Genomic DNA, 27691 nt, shown 5'->3' on the forward strand with positions numbered 1-27691 from the left:
ACGTACTATAGGCCACATATGAGGGATCCTTCATGATGCATTCCTCATGTGCAGTGACTGAGTGCCAGGCACTTTATGAGACATGAAAAATATGAATAAGCTTCAAAACACTATGAAAAAGAAAAAGAAAATAAGCGGTTTCTCCATCAGCATATTAGTGAAAGAGGCTAATTTACAAAGTAACAAAGTAACGTCAAAAAAACTAACAAAAAAATAAATTAGCATTATCCCTGAGCCTGAAATGATGAAATGCCAAGCCAGCAAATTACGAGTGGATACTTGTGACTCGTCACGTCAGCACAACACAGCTGGAGGTGAGCGACACAGACACACACACACACACACACACACACACACACACACACACACACACACACACACACACACACACACACACACACACACACACACACACACACAGGCAGGCTGTGTGCGTCAGCAGTCCAAAACTGTAATTGGATGTGACAGACGGGCAGTAATTCGATGCACCAGAATCAACAAGTACTGGTCTGACCCCACCCAACACACATACACACACACACACACACACACACACACACACACACACACACACACACACACACACACACACACACACACACACACACACACACACACACACACACACACACACACACACACCCCACTGAGATGGGGCAGCCACTGCTGGACCCTGGAGTATACCCGAACCAGAAAGCCCTGTCTCCCTGTGTGTGTGTGTGTGTGTGTGTGTGTGTGTGTGTGTGTGTGTGTGTGTGTGTGTGTGTGTGTGTGTGTGTGTGTGTGTGTGTGTGTGTGTGTGTCGCTCACACATGTGCAATATACGAGTCCTATATGTGTGTCTGTGCATATATACTGTATATATCTATATGTAATGTGAGCTTTATTAGTACCAAGAGACTATTCTGGCTTTCAAGACTCCAAAGAGAGGAAAAAAGGGCAAGGCAGACACAGAAACAGAGAGAGCAGGAAGAAATGGAAAGATAATTGCCTCTGCAGGACCAATCATCACCTAATGCCCCTGGGAAGGATCATTATGATTCTGGCACTTTTTGGTTTGATGGAGGGATTCTAATCACTTAAATAAATGAGCAGAGAGTGAGAGAATGCACATTTCCAACAGCTGTGTACCTATGATCCCTGACTTTGCACTCACACATCTGTCTCTGTCTCTGTCTCTGTCAACTGCTTGTCTGCAGTGTCCGTCTTTACCCTTCCTGTTTTATTAGTTGAAAACGTGTTAAGAACGTGCAAGAGGCCCGGAGATTTTAGATATAGTTTCAGTTTCAGAAATTGAAGGAGAATCCTGAAGTTATTTCAAAAGTTCTTTTTAAAAATGTTCAGTGTTCCAGATAAATGTGAAACGAAAGGCCTGTGTGTGAACGTTTGAAGTGAGTACTTCCGGTGTGTGTTTTCTCTGTTTGTGAAGTGCAGCATGGCGCGATGGAGACAATGGAGTGAAGAGATGCTATCAGTACGTCCCACATAAACTCTGTCGGAATTATATGGAGAGTTTGTTTGTGTGTGTTTACCCTCGAAGCGTGCTTTATTCCCGATGGACAAAGAGATAAATGGCGTGAGAGAGAACAGAGGGAGGGAGGGAAGCAGGTCGTAATACAGCCTCCACTGAACAGAAAATATGATTTCATAAAACATTTGAACTTCTCTGGAGATGGTGAGAAGGATTACGAGGTCTTATGAAGTCTTATGCTCACTTCCTTCAGTTACTCCTCAAGTCTTTATCATTTATGACTCCCTTTTTTTAATCATAATCACAGCGGTATATTTATAATGCTAATTTATCTAATGCTGTTGGTGTGTGGTCCCAGTCATGGTTTACTTTTTAAAGCTGGTTTCTACTCAGCTGGACATTTGGTACAATTTACTGAAATGTGCATGTGAAATCGCTGAATCATTGTTTAAGTGGTTTTTGCAATAACTCATTGGAGGTCATAATAATCTTTGATGCTAGACCGTTTCTTAAACTATCGAGTGCATAAAGTATCCACACTGTAAACTGTACTTGCTGGGATTTCTTTTTTAAACAAACCAGCAAACTGTGACGTTATACTTAACTGTTTTTTTTTTTAATTAATTCATGTGGACATTTCACGATAAGATCATCAGAAGGGCATCTGCTCGTACAGTTCCAAATAAAGTGAAAGGAGGAGCGGCGAGGATTTTCGTTTTCACCTCTCAGTGGAGCCCGTTTCTAAACGTGACGACCAACCGACGGCCCTGCCAGAGGAAACACGACAGATGTGTCCTTCTCAGACACTGTTTGGATGCAGAAATAGGATGGCGGATGCTGCTGCCAGTATACACAAAAATAGAAAAATAGCTCGCCCAAAAACAGACAGAGAGACTCACCCTCTTTGGCAGAGAGGTATGGAGAGGTGCACTCTCCTCCAGATGGAACCTGGCATTAAGACCTCAGCGAAGCTCTGCAGTCTTAGTATGCTGTATAAAAGTATCATTCTTCCTTTATGTCAAACTTGGGGTCCAAGGACACTTCACCCAATTACAGGACACACACTCGACCTCAAACACATGTTTTTTTCCTGGATTGTGGAAACAGGCCCAAACCAGACCTGAACCAGGAATTGCTGGCTGTGAGACAACAGTGGTAACCACTTCGCCACCTACGTAGAGGAATAATTAGACAAATTCCCAGATGCCTGACCAGACTCACTTCTGTACCGTTCCCATTTTACCCTGCAGATCTTCACTGGCGTAAAGGATTGATTCTGTCCTGTGTCGAGGAGTGATTCTGAGCTCCGCTGTGGGAGGATGAGTGCTATGACAGACTGGAGTAAGGAGTGTGAAAAAGGGGAGATAGAGGCAGGGGGAGTGTATTTATGTGGATTGCCTTGCAAAAGAGGAGAGAAGGAAACAAAGAAAAGAGGCCGGGTGAAATGAGCTGATTTCAACTCTTTGAGCTGAAAAGATGACAAGGAGGCTGAACATGCGGCATTCACACAGAGACATCCACACCGGGTGTTTCCCTACCTGCGATAGAGAATGAGGATGGCCGTCAAGTAGAGCGTCTTTCCTCATATCGGCCGATATCATCTGCTTCTGGATGTTGGGAGACTTGATTTGCCTTCAGAGGGAGAAATGTGGATGTCACAGATGAACTGAATTGAAGAAGTGGTGAATTACAGACATCATGAAATGCAAAAGAAATGCAATTTATGATTAATGCAAAGAGACAAAGGGCAACAGCCATGTGAGTAAACTGGAAAAATGTGACCGCGAGAATAGAAGAGGTTGAGGGTTGATGAATGGACATGTATGAGAACGCCACATACATTTATGAATGGAAAGCAATGGATAATATGATTCAAGCAAGTTATTTCTGCTCCAAAAAAAAAAAAAAAAAAAAAAAAAAGAAGGAACAATTGCTTTTTCTTCCATGCGTTGATCGACGATACTGCTATAGCTAACTCAGGGGTGTCAATCACATTTTAATTCAGCGGCTGCATGCAGCCCAATTTCATCTTGAGTGTCTGGTAAAATAGTACTACGATAAACTTCAAATTTAAACTGTTTCCTTGTGGTGCAGAATACACAGTTGTGAAGAAAATGTCTATATTTTCACAAAACCAAAGAATAACTATTGAAAATGATCACAATCTTTCTCGCTGTTACATTAAATGCATGTTTTCACAAACTCAACCTCACAACATGGCTTTGAGGGTCGTGCTAGTTTGCTCACAATGAGGTCGTTTTCATGGCAGCATCACTAATATCTCAGCTCGGGTGTCAGTGTTGGGTCGTGTCCGCTGCTCTTAGGAAACTTGTTCGAAAATCAATGTTTTCTTTGAAATTTTAACAATTTGCTTGGTGGTTTGGCAGGCCGGATTGGAGCCTCTTGCGGGCCGGTTTTATATTTGAAATCCCTGATCTAACTTATAATTTAATTTTCCTTGTGATTGACGTTGACTGATATAGGCCATGAATCACAAAGGATCACATTTCTGGCTTCTCAAAATATTCATCGAATGAACTCACTTCTTGCACATGACTGTGGGTCAAAATGTACTTTTACCTGATAAACACATGTATTTCCATTTATGTGAGTGAACTATTAAACGTAAAAGCACATGCAAAATGCACCATCAAAATGCCGCCTATGTCGCATTTGAATTTGCAGAATCGCCAATGTGGCGTGATATGGGTGAGTGTGCAGTACAGCAAGAGAGTACAAGTGTGTCTGTTTCTCTTCTTTGTAAAATGGCAGAATGGGACAAGACAAGACACGACCGATGGAGGTGCGACACAGCTGTGTAAATCCTTCAACAACAAAACACACAAACATTTCCAAACTGGAGATGCAAGTGCATGCATGCACACAAACACCTTCTCAAAAAAATATAACAAAAGTTCAAGTCCACAGCTAAAAAGACTGGAATATACCAACGCACGCACGCACGCACGCACGCACGCACGCACGCACGCACGCACGCACGCACGCACGCACGCACACACACACACACACACACACACACAGTAGAGCGTGTGTAAAGAAAATAAAGAAAAATAAATTGGCGCAGGCTTCTGGATGGATAATAAATCAGCTGTCAGCATTGTGCATCGCTAAGGTGCTGATTAACTGAACTGTGTGTTAACCAGCCAGGATGGCTGGTGTATTTACTTCCACACTGAGACTTGCTCCTTGTCATTTACCCGAACACACTCAGCCACATCTATTGCTAACACAAACACACGCACCAGCGCTCAGTGCAGCTACTAGTGGACGGTCACGCATCCACAAAACCCATGCACCATAAGCCAAACATTTATACACAATCTATATTTTATTTCAAGCGCGCTTAAAATAGAATCAAAATACACGTCTTTTGAAGGTCCCAGTTTGGCCATCAGACTTTTCGAAGAAAGCTGACAGTGACAAATTAGTGCTTAAGAGAACCCTCTAACACTGTAAACAAGCTGTGACCAAGCAGCTGCTAAAATACGCCACATTATTATTCCATATCCACGCCGGCGTGTTTACTTTGGGCAAAACCTACAAGCTGCCCCCACATGTGGGCAAATATTTGCTGTCACAGCCCTTAGAATGGTGTGTGTGTGTCAGACTTTATGAGTAATGTTAGTGCGCAATTAATGTGAAATACATCTAACGAGATGATGAATAAATTTAATAGACTTCGTCTGCACAGTAGTAACTTTCAGAAATTCCTGCCATGAGAAAAGACAGAGCGGAACCGGAGCAGTTAAACATTTTGATCAATATCCTGTTATTACTCACCCTTAAGAAAACCGCAAAACTCAAGTTTATTAGCCTGTCCTTTTTATGAATCTGGCTTGGATCTTATACATGTTTTTCTATCATTTCGTTAATGTTTAAAAAAAAAAAATAAAAAATCTGATATTTCTAAGTCCTGTTCAAAAGTGAAGCATGAGTTGAGTAGCGACGATAACTGAATTCTGTTGCACATACAAATAAATCCCTGTGCGGACATATTTTCACATCAAAAAGAGGAATAGAAAAAAAAAAAAAAGGAATCTGTTTGTACTCTGATCTTTGAGGGCTGTGTGTGTTTTTCTAAGCTGGGATGCATGTCCATGGAGGACGAACCTGCCATAAGGGCATATCAGCTATCACACACAGCCAACTGCTGGCACAGGTGTAAAAACCTGCAGACACGCCGGTCCCGTTTGATAGCCGATACACCCTCATCAACCCATCACTGCAAAATAAAGTAAGTGTTTTGACCATTGCGGAGGCAAATGAGGGCATGAAGAGTGTGAATCAAGAGCAGACGGGCCGGGCTGCATTTGAGTGGAAAATATGAGGGGAGAAATTGTGATTTGTTGATTACCGAAATGAGTAAATTCTTGTGGGGGGAAATAGTATTTTAGAGGAGTGACACTTCTGAGAAGGATGAAGTGAGAGAGAAGGAGCCGTGTGCACCTTCCAGCCGTTTCCTAAACTGAGCGTAATAAGTAATTTTTCACATTTCCCTTTTGCTTCGTCCACCTGGAGCGCCGCACACATCCGCCTTCCAATATAAGCAACGCCGCTTTTCCTCAAGCTGTCAGACATCTGCTTTATGTTCTTCTATATCTCTATGCGGGCTTCTATAGCTTCTTTTTTTTGGGGGGACTATTAAGAAGATTTCCCACCATGACTTCAGGATTTCTCTCCTGTAACCAGGACGAGATTTGCTCAGAACAAAGAGGGAATATAGTTTGTTACAAATCTCACCCTCTGTAATTCATATCAATTAGAAGAAAGAAAGAAAGAAAAAAAAAAGGGGAAATATATATCTTCTGCACCCATTTGAGGATCTGAGTGTGTGCCGTGGAGCAGCCGGGTGGCAGCAGCAGGATGCTGGGCGATCACAGCTTCATGACTCCATCACAAATCGGACTGTGGGAAACCGTGAATATTAAATAGGGCGGAGGATGAGAAGGGCTCGCTTTCTTTGTTGACTTTTCCCAGGTAAATTAAGCTTAAAAAATGTAATAACATTTTAGGGAGAAAAAGAAAACAGATTTGTATCTTTGCCTTCATAACCCGTAATTCTTATTTGGTGTCTTTTAATAAACAGCAGAGTGGAACAAAATCCTCCGATTTTAAGCAGCCAAGGACATACCGGGGCTGTTTTTACTCGGGGTTGCACAATATATTGAATAACAGACAGATATGATCTGAGGTAAATACACTTTCTCTCCAGAGCGAAAGGCAGAAGAAGAAGAAGAGGGGGCTGTGTGAAAGTGTAGCAACAGTCATGATTCATCTGTTTATGAATGAAAAATGGATCACCGAACTTCATCACATTACAAATACAACTTCACTCTTTCTTTCTGTGCGCGTGAGAGCAGCTCTGCCTGCATCTGCTCAGGTTTATATGCAGAAATGAGATTACACTGATAGATTTGGTGTTTCTGTTTAGATCAAGGGTGTAAAACATAAGGCTCACGGACCAAAACCGGCCTGGAAGAGGCTCTAATCTGGCCCGTCAAACCACCAAGCAAAAACACTTCAGAGAAACGCTGATCTCTATGAGAAATTTCTTCGGAGTAGCAGACACAACATAACACTTTTTTTGGACACGTCACTGTACTTTGCACTAAACGTTATAAATCAAATTGGCTTCATGTTGATGTTGGAGTCATTTTCCCTAGTAGTTGTTTGGTTTTGTGAAAATATAAATATTCTAATCCAGTAGACTCTGCGCCACAACAAAGAAAAACTTGAAAGTTATATTTAAAAGTTCTTATGGCACTATTCTACCGATCCAGCTCACTCAAGATCAGATTGGGCTGTATGCGTCGCCTGAACTAAAACCAGTTTGACACCCCTGGTTTAGAGCCGCATCAACGATGCTCACACACTCGCTCACTAACGGCGCCTGTTGGTTTAGAAGATCTTCAATCTCAAATAGGAACAACTCGGGGTCCTACTACAGGACATGGCGAGGTGAGGTATAGAACCACTAACCCTGCCCTACATGTCACTTCCGTTGCAGATGCAGAATTGTTTGTATTTTAGGGTTTTAGCTTTCATTGTGGCCGAATGCAATAAAAAGCGACTTGTTTACAGATTCAATCAAGTGGAAATATCTCATGCAGGAACTTTGGGGGTTTAAGCATGGTTTCCCATTCTTACTGTATATTTTGTGAGCTTTCAGTATGTGAACCTTCATTATGGTCACAGGAATAAAGCCAGAAATTATATATTTGTTTACCGTATGTGTTTGCGAATGGGTATTTTCCAATGTACCAATATATGTCCGCCAGAAAATACTACCAACAAGTACGGTCCCCAGTCTCACCTTAGACATGCATAAATACAAATGCATGCACATACACACCCACACACACACAGATATATATATATATATATATATATATATATATATATATATATATATATATACAGACACACGCCTCCCTTTTCCTGAAACCCTCCCTCACATACCAGAGTGCTTACCTCGCCAGTGGCTGTGGTACGGTGAGACTAGGAGGCTGATTTATATTTTAAAGTTGAGCCCCCCACATTATATCAGGGTGGGGGAACTTTAAAAGTATAGCACCCCGAAATCTGCTGAGGTATTTCCAAAAATGTATTGATGTACACCCCTGAGGGATGATCACAAAGAAGAAAAAAAAAGCCTCTATATTCTTTGAAGATATAGAAAAAATAAAGTTCACATTTCAAGCTCGATCAAACTGTCAGAATTTATATCTCAGATTTCCCAAACTGCATATGTGTTTACTTTACTTCTGACGTTAAAGGATAATCAAGGCCCGATGTGATTGAAACAGACAATTCGCTGGCATTGTGCTCAATATGCCTTATTTTTATTTGTTTTCCATCATAATCCATCATAAAGCAATCATCATTCCTGGATCTGAGATGCTTCATTTAACAAAACCAACAGATGGTAAGAAGTGAAATACACACACGTCCACTACATACTAATATAGACTAAATAAAGCACCAACTACCTAATGTTACCGCTGATAACTCGTGGTAGATTTAAAGAATAACTAAGCCGTGAAATAACTGTGAGTGAGTCTTCCCTGCTCTGGAAGGTATTTATTACAATGACCTGCGAGCTCCATCCATCTCTGACTCTCTTTACTGCGCTGCCAACTGGATGAGAAAGTGTCTGTTTCCTCATCTGTTCTTCTCTTTCTCCATTCAGATAGTGGTTAATAGGCCATCTGAGCGAGCTCCAAGAGAAACAGTCTGATTAAAAAGACATTCATCCTCCGCACAGACGCACTATCTCATACGGTCTGACACTGAAGTCCAATTAGCAAACAGACTGCTGGTAGTGTCATAAAACACACATACATAGCTGTTGTTTTTTTTCTGTTTATATCCATGTTTAATCAAAACACTCTGCTGATAACTAACTAGTGGGTCCACTATGAATAATCTGTCTTCCATAACCTGTGTGTGACTTTGACCCCCGAGTGCTGACCAGGGGAGAGGGGGTCAGCCTGATAGCACCGACTGGCTGACACTAATGAGACGGCAGCCTCAAGAAGACGGACGAGCTGAGGAGAAAAGAAACTCCTCCAGATGATTCAGGCACCCTTCTCCCAGAAATTGCCGCGTGCACTCGCGCACGGGATCCAAACACACCGATTAGCGCACACGTGTGCACGTACAGCCTGTGACGGCTACATGTGAGTTGCAGACACATGTGGACATGGAGGTAGAGGCATGACGCATAAAAAACACACATGGAAACAGAGGGCGCACTGTGCGAACCAACTCTGCAGGAGCTACTGTATTCCTATTCTACTCCGCGCTCATGCGTTCCCACAGAGTTTGAGTCAGCAGCGGGTTTCCATGCCAGAGCGGGGAGTCTGTAAAATGGGTAATGAATGAGGCAGGAAACTGTGTTGGATCCAGCACACGCAGCCCATCCAGATTGGTTCTCAGCTATTCAGAACCGTAGCGGGCCTTAACACACCTGATGAGGCCACGAATACCTGTAACGGTTTCAAGTTGAGATACATAATTTGTAAAAGAAAACAAACAAACATAAAAAAAAAATAAAAAAAACATCTCTTTCTGTCCATCTTCTGTCCTCGTTATTCACACATGCACCACAAACACTCGCGTACAGTATCTCTGCCTTGGCACTACACAACCACTCATTTGGGTACGTATACACACCATGCCAATCCATAAATCAGATGATAATTGAGTAGCACTGTGCCAGTAATAAACAGACTAGTATAAACAGCCAGTGTCTGGGCTGGATACACCACCTCCCACTGGCATACCGCTGGCTGGCTGCCTGGCAAACTCAAAAACACACTCTTATATACACACAAACATGTCGACTGAACCCATTTACTGTAACACAAAGACAGAAGCAAAACATCCGATCTGTTGGGCTTCCAGACACTTTGGTGAAAACACATATACATAATTCAATATGAGAATAAAAAACCACACACGACAGTGCTTTGAAATGCAAAAAAAAAAAAAAACTTCTCAGAAGTCAACACAAGAGAGAAGATATATGTCTCTGCTGATGTAGGAACAGGAACCATATAAAGTCTCTTATTGTGTTATTGTCATGGTGGGAATGAAGAGCGAGGTTGTTTGCAGTCAATAGATCCTACATTTACCGTCCCTGCGGGACAGTCAAACCTGAGCTTCCTGAGAATCAGATTTGAGCCAAACATCTCGAACTTACCTTAAAGGAAAGAAAATAAGAAACAAACAAAAAAAAAAAAGACCCAACAGTGATGACTTTATGTTGCACAATACTGGTGGAAAAGTGATGGAAGGACTGACAAGCACACTGAGTATTTACTTACCCAGGTCTGTGGACAATGACAGACAAAAAAAAAAAGAAAAGAAAAAGAAAATCCAAACTGATTATAGTTACACATGTATTTCAGTCACAGCCATCTTTTCCAGACTGTGCTTACATCAGGCAAAAAGTATGACAACATGAAAGTAGTCTCAAGTGCAAGAAAGACACAATCTAGACAGTTTATATCTCACGGATTACTTCTTTATAAATAGAGGAGTTGGGAATGAATCAGTATTTTTCAGAGATCCGGTCACTTGGAAGGACTCTGCGAGGACACCCAGATGTCGTCTTGTAAAGAATGTCACACGTTTTTTTCTTTTCTTTTTTTTTTACAGGCTCACCTCTCAAGATCAGTGATTTTCTTCTCCTTGCACGATTTGTCAATTTCAGCATCCTTCAGTGCTCCCATCAGCCTGTCCACCTCAGCCTGGGACTTCCTGGATTCGTCTCGGTAACGGGCCACTTCCTGCTCCAGAAGCCTCAGGCGATCTGTGATGTCTGGACACATCCGTACTGCTTCCTGTGTGTTCTGGGTTTGGGGAATGCGTGGAATACGAGGTGAGATTGGGTCAATTAAATTATAAAAAAAAAAATTACCTCCACTTTTTTTTTTTCACAGGCAGAGTCTTTAGTAAACACCATGTTAAGTACAGCAGCCTGTTCGGTAAATACTAGAATCAGCTGTTTAGTATTATCTAACTATTTGAAGATCGTTATCTAATTTTCAATCTACAGGTTCCCGAACTTTAACATGTCCTATTTATCAATTTCTCACCAACATCAAAATAGTTTTAGAAAATTTGGGACTATTGTATTAAGATCTCGATACAAAAATGTGCAGTATTTTCATGTTGTTTTGCAAATAAATCCCATTTATATACTAAAACAATAACGCCATAAGTGACAAACAGGAGTATTCAAATGAAAGTTGTGCATGCACTAGATCAAGGGTGTCAAACACATTTTAGTTAAGGGGACATACAACACAATTTCATCTTGAATGAGCCAGACCTGTAAAGTAGTTCCATAATAGCCTTTGAATTTAAATTTTAAGGCTTTTCTTTGATGTGGTGCAGAGAATATGTAATGAAAATGTCTATATTTTTGTAATTTAGCGGCAATTGCTACAGAAAGTGACAACAACCGCAACATCAAGCCAATTTTAATGAAACCTTCTGGTGCAAAACACAGTGAAATGTCCCGAAACACACTTCTCCTATAGCTGTTGCATTATGCATGTTTTTTTTTTTTTTTTACAAAGTCAATCTGACGAGCATGGCTTTGAGGTTAACATTAATGTAACGTGTACACTTAGTATCACGTTTGAGCCCATTTTCATGAGGGCAAACCTTGCATAGGACAAGCTCTTCTCGCTATGTAACATTTAATGTCTCTGCTTATTCAATAAAAAGCAGTTTGCCCGACTCAAACTATTAGCTGAGCTTTACAGACAGGTGGTGCACAGAATATTGGCCCAGTAAAAAATTTGCCACAGCATTCCGCATTCGCTTGACATAATGAAAATAATCTTGTTGAAAGAGACGATCTTCACAGAAAGTCTACCTCTTTGATCTTTCAAGCCTAAATACAGGATGACAACGGGGAAACCCATAGTGGTATGAAATCAATTTTACCAAGAGTAAACATCCAGCTTGTGTTTTCATTTAGCACTTTTCAGTCTTTTGCAAGTACCGTTTCACTAATCGTCTCCTTAAAAACGTTATGTGATATATGAATTCAACTTTAATACTCCATATAAGTTAATATTAATATGTTTGGCTCCATGTCTCTGACAACCTTTGTAATGCTGTTTGGCCAAATGTCCACAACCATTTTATTTAAGACCTATAAAAGCTTAAAAAAAAAAAAATCACAAGAGAATTTTTTATTGACCCACTTCAGTAATAGATTACTATGGCATGTAAAGCGCAATCCTTCCTTTAAGCATAAAAAAAAAAAAATGTTTCTGGGTTTTATGACTCATTTCACTGCATTGCATTTGAAATCTCAGTACTTGGAATGTTTCTCGCAGGAAGAACCTACCATGGGGCTGACTGATGGAGGCCCTTCTACTTTGGATTGCACCTACAAATGACAGAAAGAGATAGAGCAACATGAGAACACAGAAATACCAGGTGCAGTTTGGACATCCTGTAAGACCCTCACACACCGGGCACTGACAATTGGTCAGCTGTGGTATCACTCTGCAGGGGCCACTCTTAATAAGGAAAATAAAACTTGAACTAAAACGGAGCTCTGCCAGGGACAGAGTATACCCTCATCTGCCAGCCCCCCCCCCCCCCCCCAGCTCCTTTCCTGGATGCTATACTGTGGTTTCCTTCTATCAGTTGCCTCCCTGGGGCGTCCTTCGTGTAGAGTTTGGAGTTCAGTCATTATCATCATGAAATGACTGACTCTGTCTGTTTGGCTGCGACTTTATGAGACCACCAAACATCTCAATTTTTTTTTTATTTTATTTTTTTTATGCAACTAAAATGTTGAATCCATTCTTCTCTGGGAAAAAAATATCCCAGAGGAAGTTTGTAACCTAGAATTATCTTTCTGTCTACTTCTTCTCTTAGTCTACCTCTCTACCGACGACTGTGTTTGTGAAGATTGTTTAACTTGTCGAGACAGCCGAGGCCATTCGTTTAAACATCATCAAGTGAATGTGCACAAACACTTATGCACACACATGGCCATGTTTCAGTCACTTCAGAGACATCACATTCACTTACGCCCATTTATTACAGACTTACCTTAACCCAAAGCTAAAACTAAGTCCACAGTAAAATGTAACCGTCTCTGTTATGTTGGCATGTTGTTTGTACCAAAAGTAAGGCAGGTCAGCATAATGTAACTTTTATAAACAGATTTGTTCCCCCACAAAGATGAATAAAGCAATTACAGGCACATTGAACAATTTATTGTCAGATCTGCATAAGTCTGGAACTGTGAATGTAGCTCTCCTGGAGTCTGTCATTAGGAAATAAAACCCATAGAGTGTCTGTTAACTATTACCATAGACGATCCTAAGAAATACAGCTTTCCAATTATCCCAGCAGATAAACAAAATACATACGTTTCCCCATGCAGCTCGGATATATAACCTTAGGGACAGCATATGGAACACTATTCCATACCTTTTCTCAGGGTTTTTCTTTTGTAGATTTGATGGAAAGTCTGGGAATACTGAAACTGAAAATGCTAATGAATCCACGAAAGAATTGATGGTTCTGTTCCCTCACTTTTGATCCAATAATGTTTCACAGGCCTGTATGATAAAGTTTGTGCAAAAGAGTTTGCCTAATAATAACCAAACTTCTTTGAGTCTGGGTTGGGTTTGGAGGCTTTTCTTCGAGTTCTGGGGTTTTCCGCAGGAAGTCCGTTTTTCACCCACACACTCAAAAGCATGCACACGAGGCTAATTAATGACTCTCGATTAAATATTAGTACGTGTTCTTGTTTGTCTATGTTTGTCCTGTGTTTGACAGCTGACCCATCCACAGTGTGTGTTGCTGAGTTGTCAGACTAGTTTGACTTATCATAGTTCCTCTGCACTATAATAATCCTAAAAGAAGAACATTTTTACCCAATGAATGGTAAAGATCGTCAATGTTGACCTCGTTCCCGCCATATTTCCTCCACACCTCGCTCCACACACTCAACAATAAACATCCAACTCGCACAAAATGCATTAAAATGGTTGGAGAGTGAGTTTTGTTCTTGAATGAGATGGATCGCTGGCGCTGAGAGGACAGCGGGTCCGGCAGGAATCTGCGATATTATGACAGGAGAGGAAAGGCCAGCAAAGATACGATTACATACACACTCAAATTATTATTATCATTCCTTGAGATGTCTCAAGTGTAAATATTACAAGAAAAGTTAAATATGTGCAGCCACCCAACCAGACTGTGTTGAATTATTCAACTCCTGGTCAGACTACCAGTAACACTACGACTTTGCTGTATTTAAAAAAAAAAAGAAAAAAAAAGAGGCTTTGATCGTTCCTCAAGTTCTCATTAAGTCGTTATGCGTTTTTCTTTTTTTTAAATATTAGTTTCATCTCTGTTTTATCAAGAAGAAACAAAGTCACTCGGAAAAAAAAAAGATTCAAAAGTAGGTCGGACTAAATGGCATCTGTCTGGGGTGAAATGGACAAATTATCTTGTTGAATGAGACTCCGAAGTGTTTTAAGGTGTGGTGCCTCCTCGCTGATCAAAGCCAATCCTCCCTAAAAAGGTCACAGTCTTCCATGAGTTTTTTTTTCTTTTTTTTTTTCTTTTCTTTGAAGAGCTAGTGTTTGGATCCAGAAGTCCTCTATTAACCCTGGAATCAACAAATACTGCTTTATGGGAAGAGGATGAGGATGTAGTGAAGTCAACAGAGCTCTGAGGTCAAGAAAAAAAGCTCTGCCAACAGCCTTACTGAGTCAATAATACTAACATGTGCAGATACAGTGAGCGTGTACATGGACTGATGCAAACTTCACATCTGCTTCAGAGGTAAATAAGTTGAAAGTGCCACGGATCAGCAGCTTCAGGCACACACGCTGATTTCTCCATGTTTGGAGGTATTTACTAACATTTTTTATTAAATGATGGTACAAATCCAAGCACACAGATATTGAGGTCACCGTACATAGCTTGTAGCTACTTTATTTTTTCTTTCTAGGTTGTTTCTTTTAAGAATACAATAAAGAAATGATGCGTATAGCACATACGTTGCTTTTTGCACACATTCCATCCGCTGACCATTGGACAGAAGAACACAGTGGATGCAATGAAACTACAGTTTGATTCTGATTGGAATATTTCTGTTTAATTCTTTAACTTATAATGTATTAGTAACATTTATTGGTGGCGTATTTGTCTGAATCCGACCTGCTACAAGTTAAAACTCGGTGGAAAAAAAAAGCAATGGCGATAAAAAAAATCATTCATACACTGGCTGTATGTGTTTTCACCTCAAACAGAACGCCAGGGACCTACAGTCACCTCAGACAGTCACACACACACACACACACACACACACACACACACACACACACACACACACACACACACACACACACACACACACACACACACACACACACACACACACACACACACACACACACACACACACACTTGCTTGCATGCATGCGATGGCACAGAAAGAAACACAGACAAGCACACACATGTACATAAAAACACAAACATCATCTATCTTTTAAAAGAATCTGTGAGTTTACATAACAGGACTGATTGCTGCCGACTACACAAAATACTGCAATTATGGCAACACTTCTGTCAGAGTGTGAATCTGTTTGCTCCAAAGAATTATTGAGCTGCTGTCCCTTTGATGTGGTGCCGCACAAACACTCAACAAGTTATCATTTCACAGGAATGAGATGTGTGTACGGATTTCATAGAGGATAAAGGAAAACATTCTCATAAATTCTGGCAGGGCAAGAGTCTGTCCTGGCTTGTAAGCCCAGGAGAAGAAAAGGAGAGAGAGAAAAGACAGCAAGGCCTCTGACTTGGCACCCGAGCGGGGATAGAGGGATCTTTTACGTTCATAAATCACTCCTTCTTAATTCATCCCTTTATCCTGTGGGACAAAGTGCAAGCGGGCCCTCAGCGAGAGAGTTGCTAACAATAATGTGGCTGCTCACAGGGAGGTAAAGAGAGTGGAAATACGATTACGCTGGATGTTTGCAATGTAAATACAGGGTACAAATGGCACATTACAACTGTTACAGGGTATATGCAGTGATTGCACTCAGGGCTGTGTGTCTGCACACCAACATTCTTCTATGTGCTTGTATCCACATGTACCGGCGCTCAACTATAAATTATATTTTGTTTTGAATATTTCAGGTCATTTAACATTTCAGGAATGGATAAAATGATATAGTCTAAACAAAATGACATAATTTACCATCTCTGCATACCACACACACACACACACATACTTTTGATCTCAACTGATTTGGGACAGGCTCCCCCCTCCAGCACAAAACTATAAATGTAATAGTTAGGATGGTTACAGACTATATAAAAAAAAAAAGAGTTATCCGCCATTTATCTTGAAACAAGCATCAGAATTATTTTCATTGCCCATGTTTCCCAACATTGTATTTCACTGCAAAAGTCATCAAACTGTAGGTCTGGCATTCTCCGGGCTCACACTCCCGCACTTTGAAAACCCCTGATCATCACTTCATATGATCACTTTCAGTGATTCCAATCCTCACTCACCTCTCCATCAGGCCTCTGGTTTTGGGTTGGGCTGGGGTTACCAGTCTGGCTCGGGATCAGTTTCTGAGGCTGCAGAGCTGCAAGTTTGTCCTTCAGTTCTTGGTTCTCCTTCCTCATGTGCTCCAGCTCTTCCAGCCGAACCCTGTCCTCCCGGTCCTTCTGCTCCCGGAGGTTTTCAATCACTCGCTCCTGAGAAAGTGAAGCAGACAGAAAGGAGCAGAGTCGGGAGAGGCAGAATGATTCCTTTTTTTCAAGCCTTAACAGCTTTCATCTGCATATACCTCATTCATGTACAAATGTGAGAAAATGGTTGTTGTTTGGCTTCCAGCGTTACATCCTTCTATTATTGGAAACCCTAAATCAATATCTTTCTGTGAAGGATAGACGGCATACTGCAGAATGTGTGACGATAGACAAACTCATAAAAGCCCGTCATAAATAATACGACCGTGAATAATAGAAAACACATGAGAGGATCAGAGCCAAGTGGAACAGAAAGAGACGGAGGACAGAGGAGAAGGGACATAGACAGATTTAGTGTGATCGGATTGGACGGTGCTGCTGATCGCTTTCTCACAACCAAACATTGTTACCGATAAACTTCACTGGAAGGTTCATCATCACAATTTTCTCATTTTTGTAATTACGTTGGACAGCAGAACCACAGTTTTGAGAATTGGACTGAGACAAAGTCCTCGCCATGGGTGGCTGAGTATGCAAGGTGTGTGTGTGTGTGTGTGTGTGTGTGTGTGTGTGTGTGTGTGTGTGTGTGTGTGTGTGTGTGTGTGTGTGTGTGTGTGTGTGTGTGTGTGTGTGTGTGTGTGTGTGTGTGTGTGTGTGTGTATGGACTGAAGTGATTACCAAGGTGTTTATTCAGGTGTTTATTTAGGCACAGAGTACAGCTCAGCAATGAGGCTTTACGATGTGGCATCGCCGCATGATTGGCAGCTTTAAACCCCGGGGTAATTGGACAAATACACTCACTAACTAGACCTGGCACAGTACAGCGGTGCATAGTGGGCTTTAGAAGAGAGGGCAAGACGGACCGAACAGAGAGCGAGAGAGAGAGACCACTTGGCCCGCACTTCCTGGGTGTTTTCCCAACATTGTGAAATATCTGCAGGATGTTTGGAAGGGAAAGAAAACCCAGGATATAACAATAAAACCTGCGTACGGGGCTTAGGTGTAGAGCACACATAAGCACAACAGACTCCGGCGTATAAAATCACACACCAAAACAGACACACACCAAAAGCAGGGTTCGGCGTGGGCACAATGCCCCAGCCTGTTAATTAGAACCACAGCACTGCGGCTAGTGACTGGCTCCAAGAGCAGGTTTGTGACAGAGTTTGTGATTAGCAACACACACACTCGCTCTTGTAAACACATTACACACACCCTGTGCTGACCACAAAGTCTGAAAAGCTTGCCAACATTCTCCTCATCACAGCTGAATTATATGTAGGCTGCATCAGAAGTGGTTTCTGGGTAAACAGATGGGCTGACACAGAAAAGGGATTTACAGTTTATTGTGCCATTATGCTATTCATTTCAAAGTTTGTCGGCAACAAAAACAAATTTAGGTGATAAAAGATCATTTTAAGTGAAAACATCTATAAAACTGTGTCGGTCCATAAGCTGTAAACACAATGAAACACACACTGGCCAGCATCTAGTCTGTTATTGGGCAGAGAAAACCATTCTGGAGCGAAGGTATTTTAATTCTTAGTAGTTTAGTTAAGCGAGAATGTAGGTGAGAGCGTCTCAAGAAATCCTGTGTTCTTACTCTTTGTCGCCCACAATCACACGATCGTGTCCAGCCACTTGACACTGCGCAAGGCCCATTTAATTACCAGAAACCTCAGCTCCAATATTGTGTGAGTCATTTTCCAACGGTCAGAGTTAAAAAAAAGTTCAAAGACTGAATTGGTTTAGATCACCTGGAAGTGCCACTGGACTGAAGAAGACAACAGAACATCATGTATTTTCACATTGGAATATATATAGATAACTATGGGATCATCTGGAAAACAAACAGCACAGCTGGACACATCTGTCCTCACTGGGAACCTTTATCCAGCAGTCAGTGCCAACAAAATGTAAACCGGCATTTATCTTTTCGCCTGAAGTACAAACAAACATGTAAATGGGAAACATTTTCGCCTGAAGTGCCAAACCAATCATTCTTCAAACTGTAGGACCGACAACTGAGTGTTAGCAAGAACTTTAAACATGCAGCAGAGCTAAGAAAGATGGAGTCACTCTGACATCAAGCCAGTACACTCGAAGGCACAGAGTGTGTGTGTGTGTGTGTGTGTGTGTGTGTGTGTGTGTGTGTGTGTGTGTGTGTGTGGTGCCAGACCGGGATTTCACATCGCCATGCTCGTGATTTCTGCAGTATACTTTCTAACATCAAACCCATACTAAATTCATTTTGGTCACCAATCACAAACTGCTGGGAAGTTGTTGCTCCAAGTGTAAATCTAATAATTCTCATCAGTTTGAGCTCTTTTCTTCCGAATGGTGTGAAATCAATGGGGTTTCGTGGGGTGAAGACTTGTGTGATGAAACGCGCTGCATTTTTTTCTGGAAACAAAACACCACACTGGCCAACATGGCCATTCATCTTTTAGCGCTGGTGGCGGCATGCTAACTCTGAACTGTTGAGGTGAGGCTTTATGGAGACCAGCTGCTCTCTGATGTTGCCAGAAAACAACAGACGCTTGAATGTTTACAACCAACATTCAGCCCATCTACTCATCCACCCATGTGGACTAAGTCTGTCTGCTTCACCTTGAATCACATTGAAGCCTTTCAACAGGACGGTTTTTCGTTAATAACATATTTTCCCTTACATATGCGGAAATGTGCTTGATGTCGACATGTCCTATTTGTCTCGCAGCTTGTTAGACTATGAGACTTGCTTGTTATCTTATTTCTACACTAACAGACGTGTACCCATCCAAGAAAACAAACATTTGTTGCAGATGAGTGCTATTTCATCCGTACTACTGTTGGATAAGGTGCTATAGAAGATGAATGGATAATACAATTGAATTCACAACTTTATTCAGTTTAAGGTATACAATCCATCTATCTTATATACAGCTACTTTTATCCTGTTGTTTTCATCGATGAGCTTTAAGGGCTTTGAATGTTGCGTTAGGAACTGATTCTTGTTTGATTCTTTATTTGATTCACATGCACTAATTCACTCTGAAGAGGAACTGTAATCGTCTCTTTGAGAATTCACATTGCAGCTTGTGTGCAGTGTCATTTTCAGGGGTGGAGCATCAAGTGGGAGTCGGGGTGGTAGCTGTCCCCCAATTCCCAGTGGCTTGATTATAAAAATCAATGCAGACAAATATGTCTAAAGAGGCTTTGGTGTGGATTAGGTTTATACAGATGTTCCAACAGTCATTAACATGGCCGGTAGAAAATTTTGAGTAATTCATTATATTTACGTATGTGATGCTAGGCTGGACTTAAGAGGTACATTTTAAGATTTTAGCTGGACTGAAGTCAAAGTCTGACTATCACAGCCAGATGATGCGACTGAAAGTGGATCTGCTCCTGCATGTATACAAAGCAGTCTGACTGGAAAAGAGATTAAGTGCATAAGATGACTAAGTCAAACGGCATGAAAAAATAAGAGGAGCTCAGAGAAAAGAAACCAGCTGACTTGTTATCTCATGATGAAATCGGTTGGAGTTTGTTTTTGGACTTCCTATCTCGCTGTTTACTCTTGGTGAGAACTGTGAAGTTGCACTACAAATACAGTAAAGTCGCATTAATAGTACGTGCTACTGTATTTCTGTTGTCAGTGCTCTCTCCTATGTTCTTGGAGAACATGCACATTTCTTACTCCACCCTTACATTCCTTGACCTCTCCGGTCATTAATTCTGAGGTCACCTCCACCATCAGGGCTGTGCCTCCACTGTCATTCAACTTTTCCATCTTCCCATTCCTCATCCTTTCTAAACTTGCATCCTCCCTTCTATACATCACTCCCTCTCCTACGTCTGGCTCGGTTACAGACAGAGATCTTAGCCCTCCGATCTGCCTGCGGCAGACTCTCCTCACACAGGACCAGATCCGGTGTGGTCCAAGGCCTATAAATTAGGATCCCGAAGTCAATAATTCAGAGCAGTGAGTCACGGTGAAGCTTGCAGCTTAATTAAGCCATAAGCTGCTGCCCTGCTTCCTGAAGTGTGTCTGCATTTGTAAAAATTTCCAGACGGTTCCACATCAAGTAGTGATGCTGCGTTTTGACTTCATTACATCTGATAAACATTTAGCCTCTTTGTTGATGAGATGCTCTGTAGATCATCACTTTAGTGATTATTCAAGCATTTCAAGGAAGCATGAGGTTTTGCTAGTGTGTGTTTAGACATACACATAGATCAAAAGCATACCATACAGTAAAGTTAGGTTTAGGATATTACCATAATCTGTAAGCAGTAGTTTATAATTACAGGGGACTTTGTTTGTCTTATTTGCTTATAATTTCCACACATGTTCAGCCATTCACTGAATGAATTCAACCTTGTTCATTTACCCCTGTAGAGAAACAGAGGGTCGAAATCACACTTTCAGCTGATCATCGTGAAGATAAAGTGGAATTCATCAGTGTCAAACTGCTACTTCCAATTTTTTCATTTGCCAACTCATGATGCAATTTGTGCCGACAAGGCATCAAACTAAAACCTTTAAAATAAGTCTAAAGATTATGTTTGATTTGTCTATTTTAAGACCTATAAAAACTCCTATTTTTCCTAAATGGAAGCACAATGTGCACCACAGGTTGTCCAACATTTCTGAACCATGATCTTTCTTCCTTCGCCATACCTTTTCTGATAAAGCCTCCTCCAGCGTGGCCAGAGCTGTGTCGGTGTTGCTGGAGTCTGTCTGAAGGCCCTGCACTCTTTCTCTCAATCCAGCCACCTGTTTGTCTTTATCCTTCAACTGTTCCAGCAAGTTCTCAATCTAAAGAGAAAAAAACAGGGAAAGAGAGGAGGTGACATTAAAAATTGTTTTTTTTTTGTAAAACAAATACTGTGATCGAGACCGAGTGGACATGGAAAGAAAAGTTCAGACTGAGCCTGAAAAGTTATGTAGAATTTGTACAATAAAAACAAAAGGTCTTTACTGCTGGACTTTGGTACACCAGGACCATTCTTCCATCCATCCATTCATCCATTCATATAGCTCGGCCTCTTCTTTACCAAAACGCAACCAGGATAACTACTGTTTCTTGCTGGCACAATATTAATTCAAATGATGAAAATACACACTGAATACTGAGCCTCTGGTAGCTTTTCATGGTTGTGATGTATTTTATTCTTTTGGAGCATTTCCAAGATGAGTAGCAATGAAAGCATCTACTGTAGGACAGTTATGGTCCACAAAGAAGGGAATTCCTAATAATGCTGTTTCGATATGGCTTCCTTAAGTTGTTTCAGTCACGCAGTCATTTGGATACACAGAGGGCATCCACTAACACCCTCTCAATAATAGCTCTTATAGACTGTCTCATGAAACAGTGACTGACTCTATCAACCTCAGTATCAGTTCACCAGTGTGACACGAAGAGTTAATTCGGCCTAGTGACTTGGAGGACTCTGTCTCACTGTCTCTGTGGCTAACCTCATGTTGCTAAAGTGGCGGTGTAATAGCCAGTTGCGGTGTTCAACAGCCTTTATCTGATGAACATCTGCAAAACAGAACACACACAAAGACACGCTGACGGACACACTCAGGAGCACATAAACACAAAGCGCTCTGAGCTATACCAAACAAAACACAACCAGATGCAGCTGGGGCAGGACACAGTGCCATGCAACCAGACTCCAGAGGTCTACAAATTACTTTCAAAGGGACATCACATCTGGAGATAGGATATGGTGATATAGTGACATAGTGACTTGTTTGTGGCTTGTATTAGTTTCCAAAAACAACTCCCCGGTCCTTTGAAATCTGAATTATTAGCATCTTGATCATAAGGAAAAATTAGTTGAATCAATTCCTCCAGATTCATTAAGATCAATACACAAGTGGCAAGCTTTTGATTTCCTGTTTCTTTTCTACAGACAATGTGCCATTCACTCACTGCTGCAAAGCATTAATACCACATTTGACCCAAGTGGTCGTTTCTCAGATCAGGGTATGTACTGTACTAAACAAAAGGCACATGCACCGAAAGGAATTCATTATTTAATGAACATGAGATTCCAATAAAAGGAAAAGCTAAACACTTGAGGCTATCAAGAGACCAACAGTTTCATTGCAACAGTGACAGGATGAAACTGTGCGGCGGGGAGAAAAGGCTGCATTCCAGTCATGGGTACATAGATAGATAATGTCCAAATCTCCACAGCGATTTTACAAATGAATCCAATTAGACTGCCGTCTTTGGTGTTTTCTGCTCCCCGGAGGGCAAAAGCAAAGATTTAAAGGACCCATCTTGGTTTTGGCAATGGGGGGAGTGGTGGGAGGGGGGGGGGGGTGGGAAAAAAGCAGCCAGGACCCTTTGGCAGATCTTGATAGGTTAATGACAGTCATTACACAACCAAGCTAAAGGCTCTGCTGGGTCGGTCCTCAACCGATAGGGACATAACAGCCTTCAGGGAATGATGGGAACGCTTCACACTACCAAAGTCAGATAACATTCCCAGCGATTCATGATTGCCGTGGGCGTGTTTGATGGGATTTGAAGGTGGACACTGTGAGAAAGAAAGGGGGCGCTTCTATGTCGTTTCCTCATTCATTTTTTTTTTTTCATCTTTCTCTCATTCAAACTGAATGCCCTAAAGAGGCACTTTCACTCATTTTACATGAAGGAAACGTACACATATGAATTTTAAAGTGCCATGCACATGACTTCCATGCCGTGAAGCCATTAAGGGCGAAAACAGATAACAGAACACCTGCAACAGAATGAGCTTATCTCCACATGCAGTAAACTCAGAGGAAGCACAAACAATCCCAATATCTCACTTTGGCCTCTGGTTGTAGTAACACAGTAGCTCGACATGCCTTGTTCTCCTGGACATGCACAAAAACATATACATACGCACTCATGCACACCCTTGCACCCCGTCCCTCTGGACAACACGGAGTACTACGTTAGGTTAAATTGCCCATGTCGCCCCTGCTCCTTATATAAATGATTACATTTTTCAACAGTCTTAGGTTTGCTTTGGCCGAGTCACACAAAAAAATAACCTCTCCATGAAATATTTAGCCCTGTTGCTCAGCCATATATGAAAATGTGCACACACAATAACCCCAACCTTAAACAGAACTCAAAACCTGTACCGTTGCATGACAATGAGTCAAGTGAGGCATGAATATGGGAATGAGGGTAAGGAATGTTGTCATATTCCTCAAACTCTGATCACACTATCAGGAAAATAAAACAACTGCCTTGAGCTGACAGGATGCGAGGCAGCAGTGAACCCCTCTGAGAGGAGAGGGGGGGGCCTCCCTTCCAGTAGCTTGGTTGTTTAGATGAGAACAGCAGCCGTTCATTTTATCTCTCCGTGTTACAGGCTACCTCGGACTAACTCCTGCATCCCCCCTCTCCCCTCTTATTCACATAAACATAAACACACACACACACGGAGGATTTTATCACTAAACTGCAGTGCATATGTCACTGACTAAACACACCTCCCAATGAAGCAGACCACCTACAACAGACTCTTCCTCACTCTGCAGGCGATGCCGTGCGCTGTGGATCGTCTGGCTCAGTGTGTGCGTGCATTTTTGTCCTCACCAAAATCCATGACGTCCATCTCAGCCGTCTCCCACACAGAAAGCTTCCTACTGTTTACAAGCGCACAGTTTTGACTCTGATAACTTTATCAGAACGCTGATAGGACAGGACTGGGTTCCCCTTAAAAGTGGGAGTGTTGATGTACAACTAAGTTCCACTGACCTTGACATTGCACACAATGTTGACTGCTGTAACTCCCAAAAGGAATTTTTAAATTATCTGTAATATCACAACCTATTACAAGTGACTTTTTCTGGTCAGCAGCTTTTGGAAAGTAGACTATTAATAACCAATGATTTCAATATATTAAAGATAGATGGTGATTATAGATGACATTTCAATAAGAGCTCGAGTCCAAAAATAATGTTCAAATATAAATACAAGCTGGTTCAATTGAACCCCCGATCAGATGAAATAGACTAACTTTCTTTTTAAAACAGGACTATTCACTCTGACATTATATTTTAATTATGGTGGGAATTGAAAGACTTCGACAACAGCTTCCATACATTCTCTCAAGTTTGTAAAAATTCACAGTTGTCAACAAAACATTACAATTCTTTGTTCGGTAGACTTGCAAACCCACTATGAGCTTTGCTTTTACATTGTGGTCGCAGTCAGTACATTATGATCATGATTAGCAGAAGCTAAGCTCTAATGTAATGGGAGAGGAGTATCTGGCAAATAAAAGGATGGTGACCTAAAAGCAGCTTGTTCCGGAGCAGAACCACAAACCCGGCCGACCCGTCTGTCTTCCATCCAAACTAAAAACTCAAACTCTGCGTGGCCGCCAGAGGAATCATTTCTGTAGAACACAAAGGAGACCAGCGCGGAGCATGACCACCATAAAAATACAATCAGTTATATTTTTAAAACTCTCCTGGACCAATAAAAATACCAAGCAATAATTGGTCGCCTTTTCTGAACGGCAACTTGCTTGTCATCGCCTCTGAAAATATGACAGGGACAGTCGTAAAAAAAAAAACATAAGAGCCTGGCGCTGACATGTACGAGCGTGCACGTGCATATACTCACAAAGGCAGACACAAATACACAGAGGGACAATAACCGCAAACAGAACAATATGTAGTAACTGCGCGAGTTTCCCCAGAGAAATCTAGGTCACAGTCAAACAGAAACAGTATGAAAGACTAGAACTATCATACTCCTACGTCAAGTTCTCCACAATCCCATCCTGCGATCCAAGTAAAGCATCACCGTATTAAACTTGGAATAATGCTGGGCGTGCGCGTACGTGCGCATGTGTGTGTACGTGCATGTGTGTGTGTTTGTGTGTGTAAGTGCCTATGTGTACCTAAAAAGGCCTCTATTCCACGACACACCAACATGTACACTCGCATACTGTTTCTATATCCTGCCATCAAAGGCAGTTGACTCCTGGATTAATAAAGGACAACTGAGTGCTCGGACGGAGCTCTTCAAAGGGAAACACCGTGATTGTGAGGACAGGATGGAGAAGACGGCGACCTTTTGGGCGTGAGGAGGGTGTGCTTGCCCTTCATGTAACCCATGTTCCTGCACCACCTCCCACCACCCCATGTCTGCCTGAGAAATGTAGCAGGGGCAAAACTCCCAGTCAACCCATACTGTGTGAGCTGGCGCCTCCATGTGGTGAGGTGCTGCTATGGGCGCATTCTTAACTTCTACAATCATCATTTGAAATTTATGTCCGTGCTTTGTTTTTTGACCACTTTTATCAGGAGTGCTGACTGGCACACAACCAGAGAGAAGATCCAACTTCCCGATGTTATCAGAGCAATCTGCGAGAGGTTATTAATCACGTCCCTGCAAAGCAGACTGACACATGAGACGTAACGTCTTCTCTGGTCCCAGGTTATACTTGTAAAACAGGCAACACACACATTTTCTCTCTAAAACTTTATGATTTGTTTGGCTAATTTAGACGGGGAAACGCAACTTAAAGTGCCAAGCCAGATCACAATGGACAATTTAGCTATCTAATGAAAGAGAACTGCCACACATGACTCATGCCTGTGAGGTCCCTATTACATGTCTACAAATCACTGCGCTCTCTGCCCAAGGACAATGAACAAGAGAAACCTTCAAAGAAGAAAATGACACCTCTTCCCTTATCACCTTAAATGACCTTTCTGATTTTATGCCGCTTCGCTTGAGGAGACATTATTCATCTGTTATCGACCGTAACGACTGAGCACAATGACTTCATAAGACGAGTGGTGCCCGAGAGAAGGAGGAGGGGGAGGAGGAGAAAGAGGGTTCGCCTCATGGTCTGAAATCATCCAAAATCTTCTGAATTATGAAAAGAAGACATTATTTTAGGCGTCTGTCAGCCGACTGATATTTATTCTTAAGGAAAAGTTCAAACGGAAAAGTGAATCTATTCAACCAAACGCCTTCAGGCCTATTCAGGAAGAGGCATTTAAAAAGGAAAAAAATCAAGCAGATTATTGCCTATTCAACACGAAAAAAAGAAAAGAAAATGTTGACGTGAACTGGAGCAAAAAAAAGAGAGAATATTTTGAGGGTTGACTCCAGTTATGACAGAGGCTTTCTCTGTGAAGCCCCAACATTATCTGGATCTTTAATTGTATGCAACAGGAAACAAACGTACAAAGAGAGAAAAAACACTTTCAGTTATTTTTCAATAATAATAAATGTGGTTCAGATTTTTTATATTTTCAAAAGTTACAGGTCAAACTTATCATATTGCGTGAGATAAATGAGCTGGAAGCGATGAACTGTATTCCATCTCAACAGAAAGCAGCGTGTGCGTGACAGTTTGACGAAAAGCAAACACACAGAGGCCGCTTAGGGAGAGAAATGAGAGCGCACAATATTGAATAATATATAATTAAGGTGTGAGCAACGAGTTGTGTTCTTGGTATACATTTTGTTGACTTAGAGTTCAGAGAGCATAGAGACATGAATGGGCAAGGTCACAGACGTGTCTGAGTTCTTTGTGTATGTTATAATATTGCAGATTAAACCCCTTCCAATTTGGTCTCCTGTTTTTTATAAAGTCAGTATAACTTACACCTACTGAAACAACAATATTCACGTAGTTTATGTATGTGCATGAAAATGTTTGCATATGAACGCACATGTGCTCCGAGGGAAACAACGCTACGTTGCCTGACTCCGCACCTCCACTGAAACGTAGCATTTCTGCAGAATCTGATCTCAGGGGGACACGCACACAAAATCAGGCCGTGATTATTATCGCAAAAGTCAGGCCAGGTTCAGGCGGTGGCGGCTGCGTATAGCACTCACACGTTTGACAAGCAGACATCCTCCCCCTCTTCCCTTCACATTCCTCCAAAGTCATTCGCACAGAAACTCTCCG

The 27691-nt window shown here is 41.6% G+C and overlaps 1 protein-coding gene across 1 annotated transcript in view; it reads right to left on the reverse strand.

Moving 5' to 3' along the window:
- The window catches only part of LOC308112978 (ERC protein 2-like), a gene marked incomplete at its 5' end in the record, with an annotated part of 146593 nt that overhangs the window by 78418 nt on the left and 40484 nt on the right, over positions 1–27691 (reverse strand). Inside the window, 5 exons of the mRNA XM_080468834.1 lie at positions 3010–3103; positions 10661–10848; positions 12363–12404; positions 16568–16756; positions 21417–21554. Coding sequence (XP_080324960.1) covers positions 3010–3103; positions 10661–10848; positions 12363–12404; positions 16568–16756; positions 21417–21554 — 651 coding nt within the window. The remainder of the gene's footprint in view (positions 1–3009; positions 3104–10660; positions 10849–12362; positions 12405–16567; positions 16757–21416; positions 21555–27691) is intronic.

This window comes from Lipophrys pholis (genome assembly GCF_963383615.2).
Source record: "Lipophrys pholis genome assembly, chromosome: 8".
Taxonomy (NCBI): Eukaryota; Metazoa; Chordata; class Actinopteri; order Blenniiformes; family Blenniidae; genus Lipophrys; species Lipophrys pholis.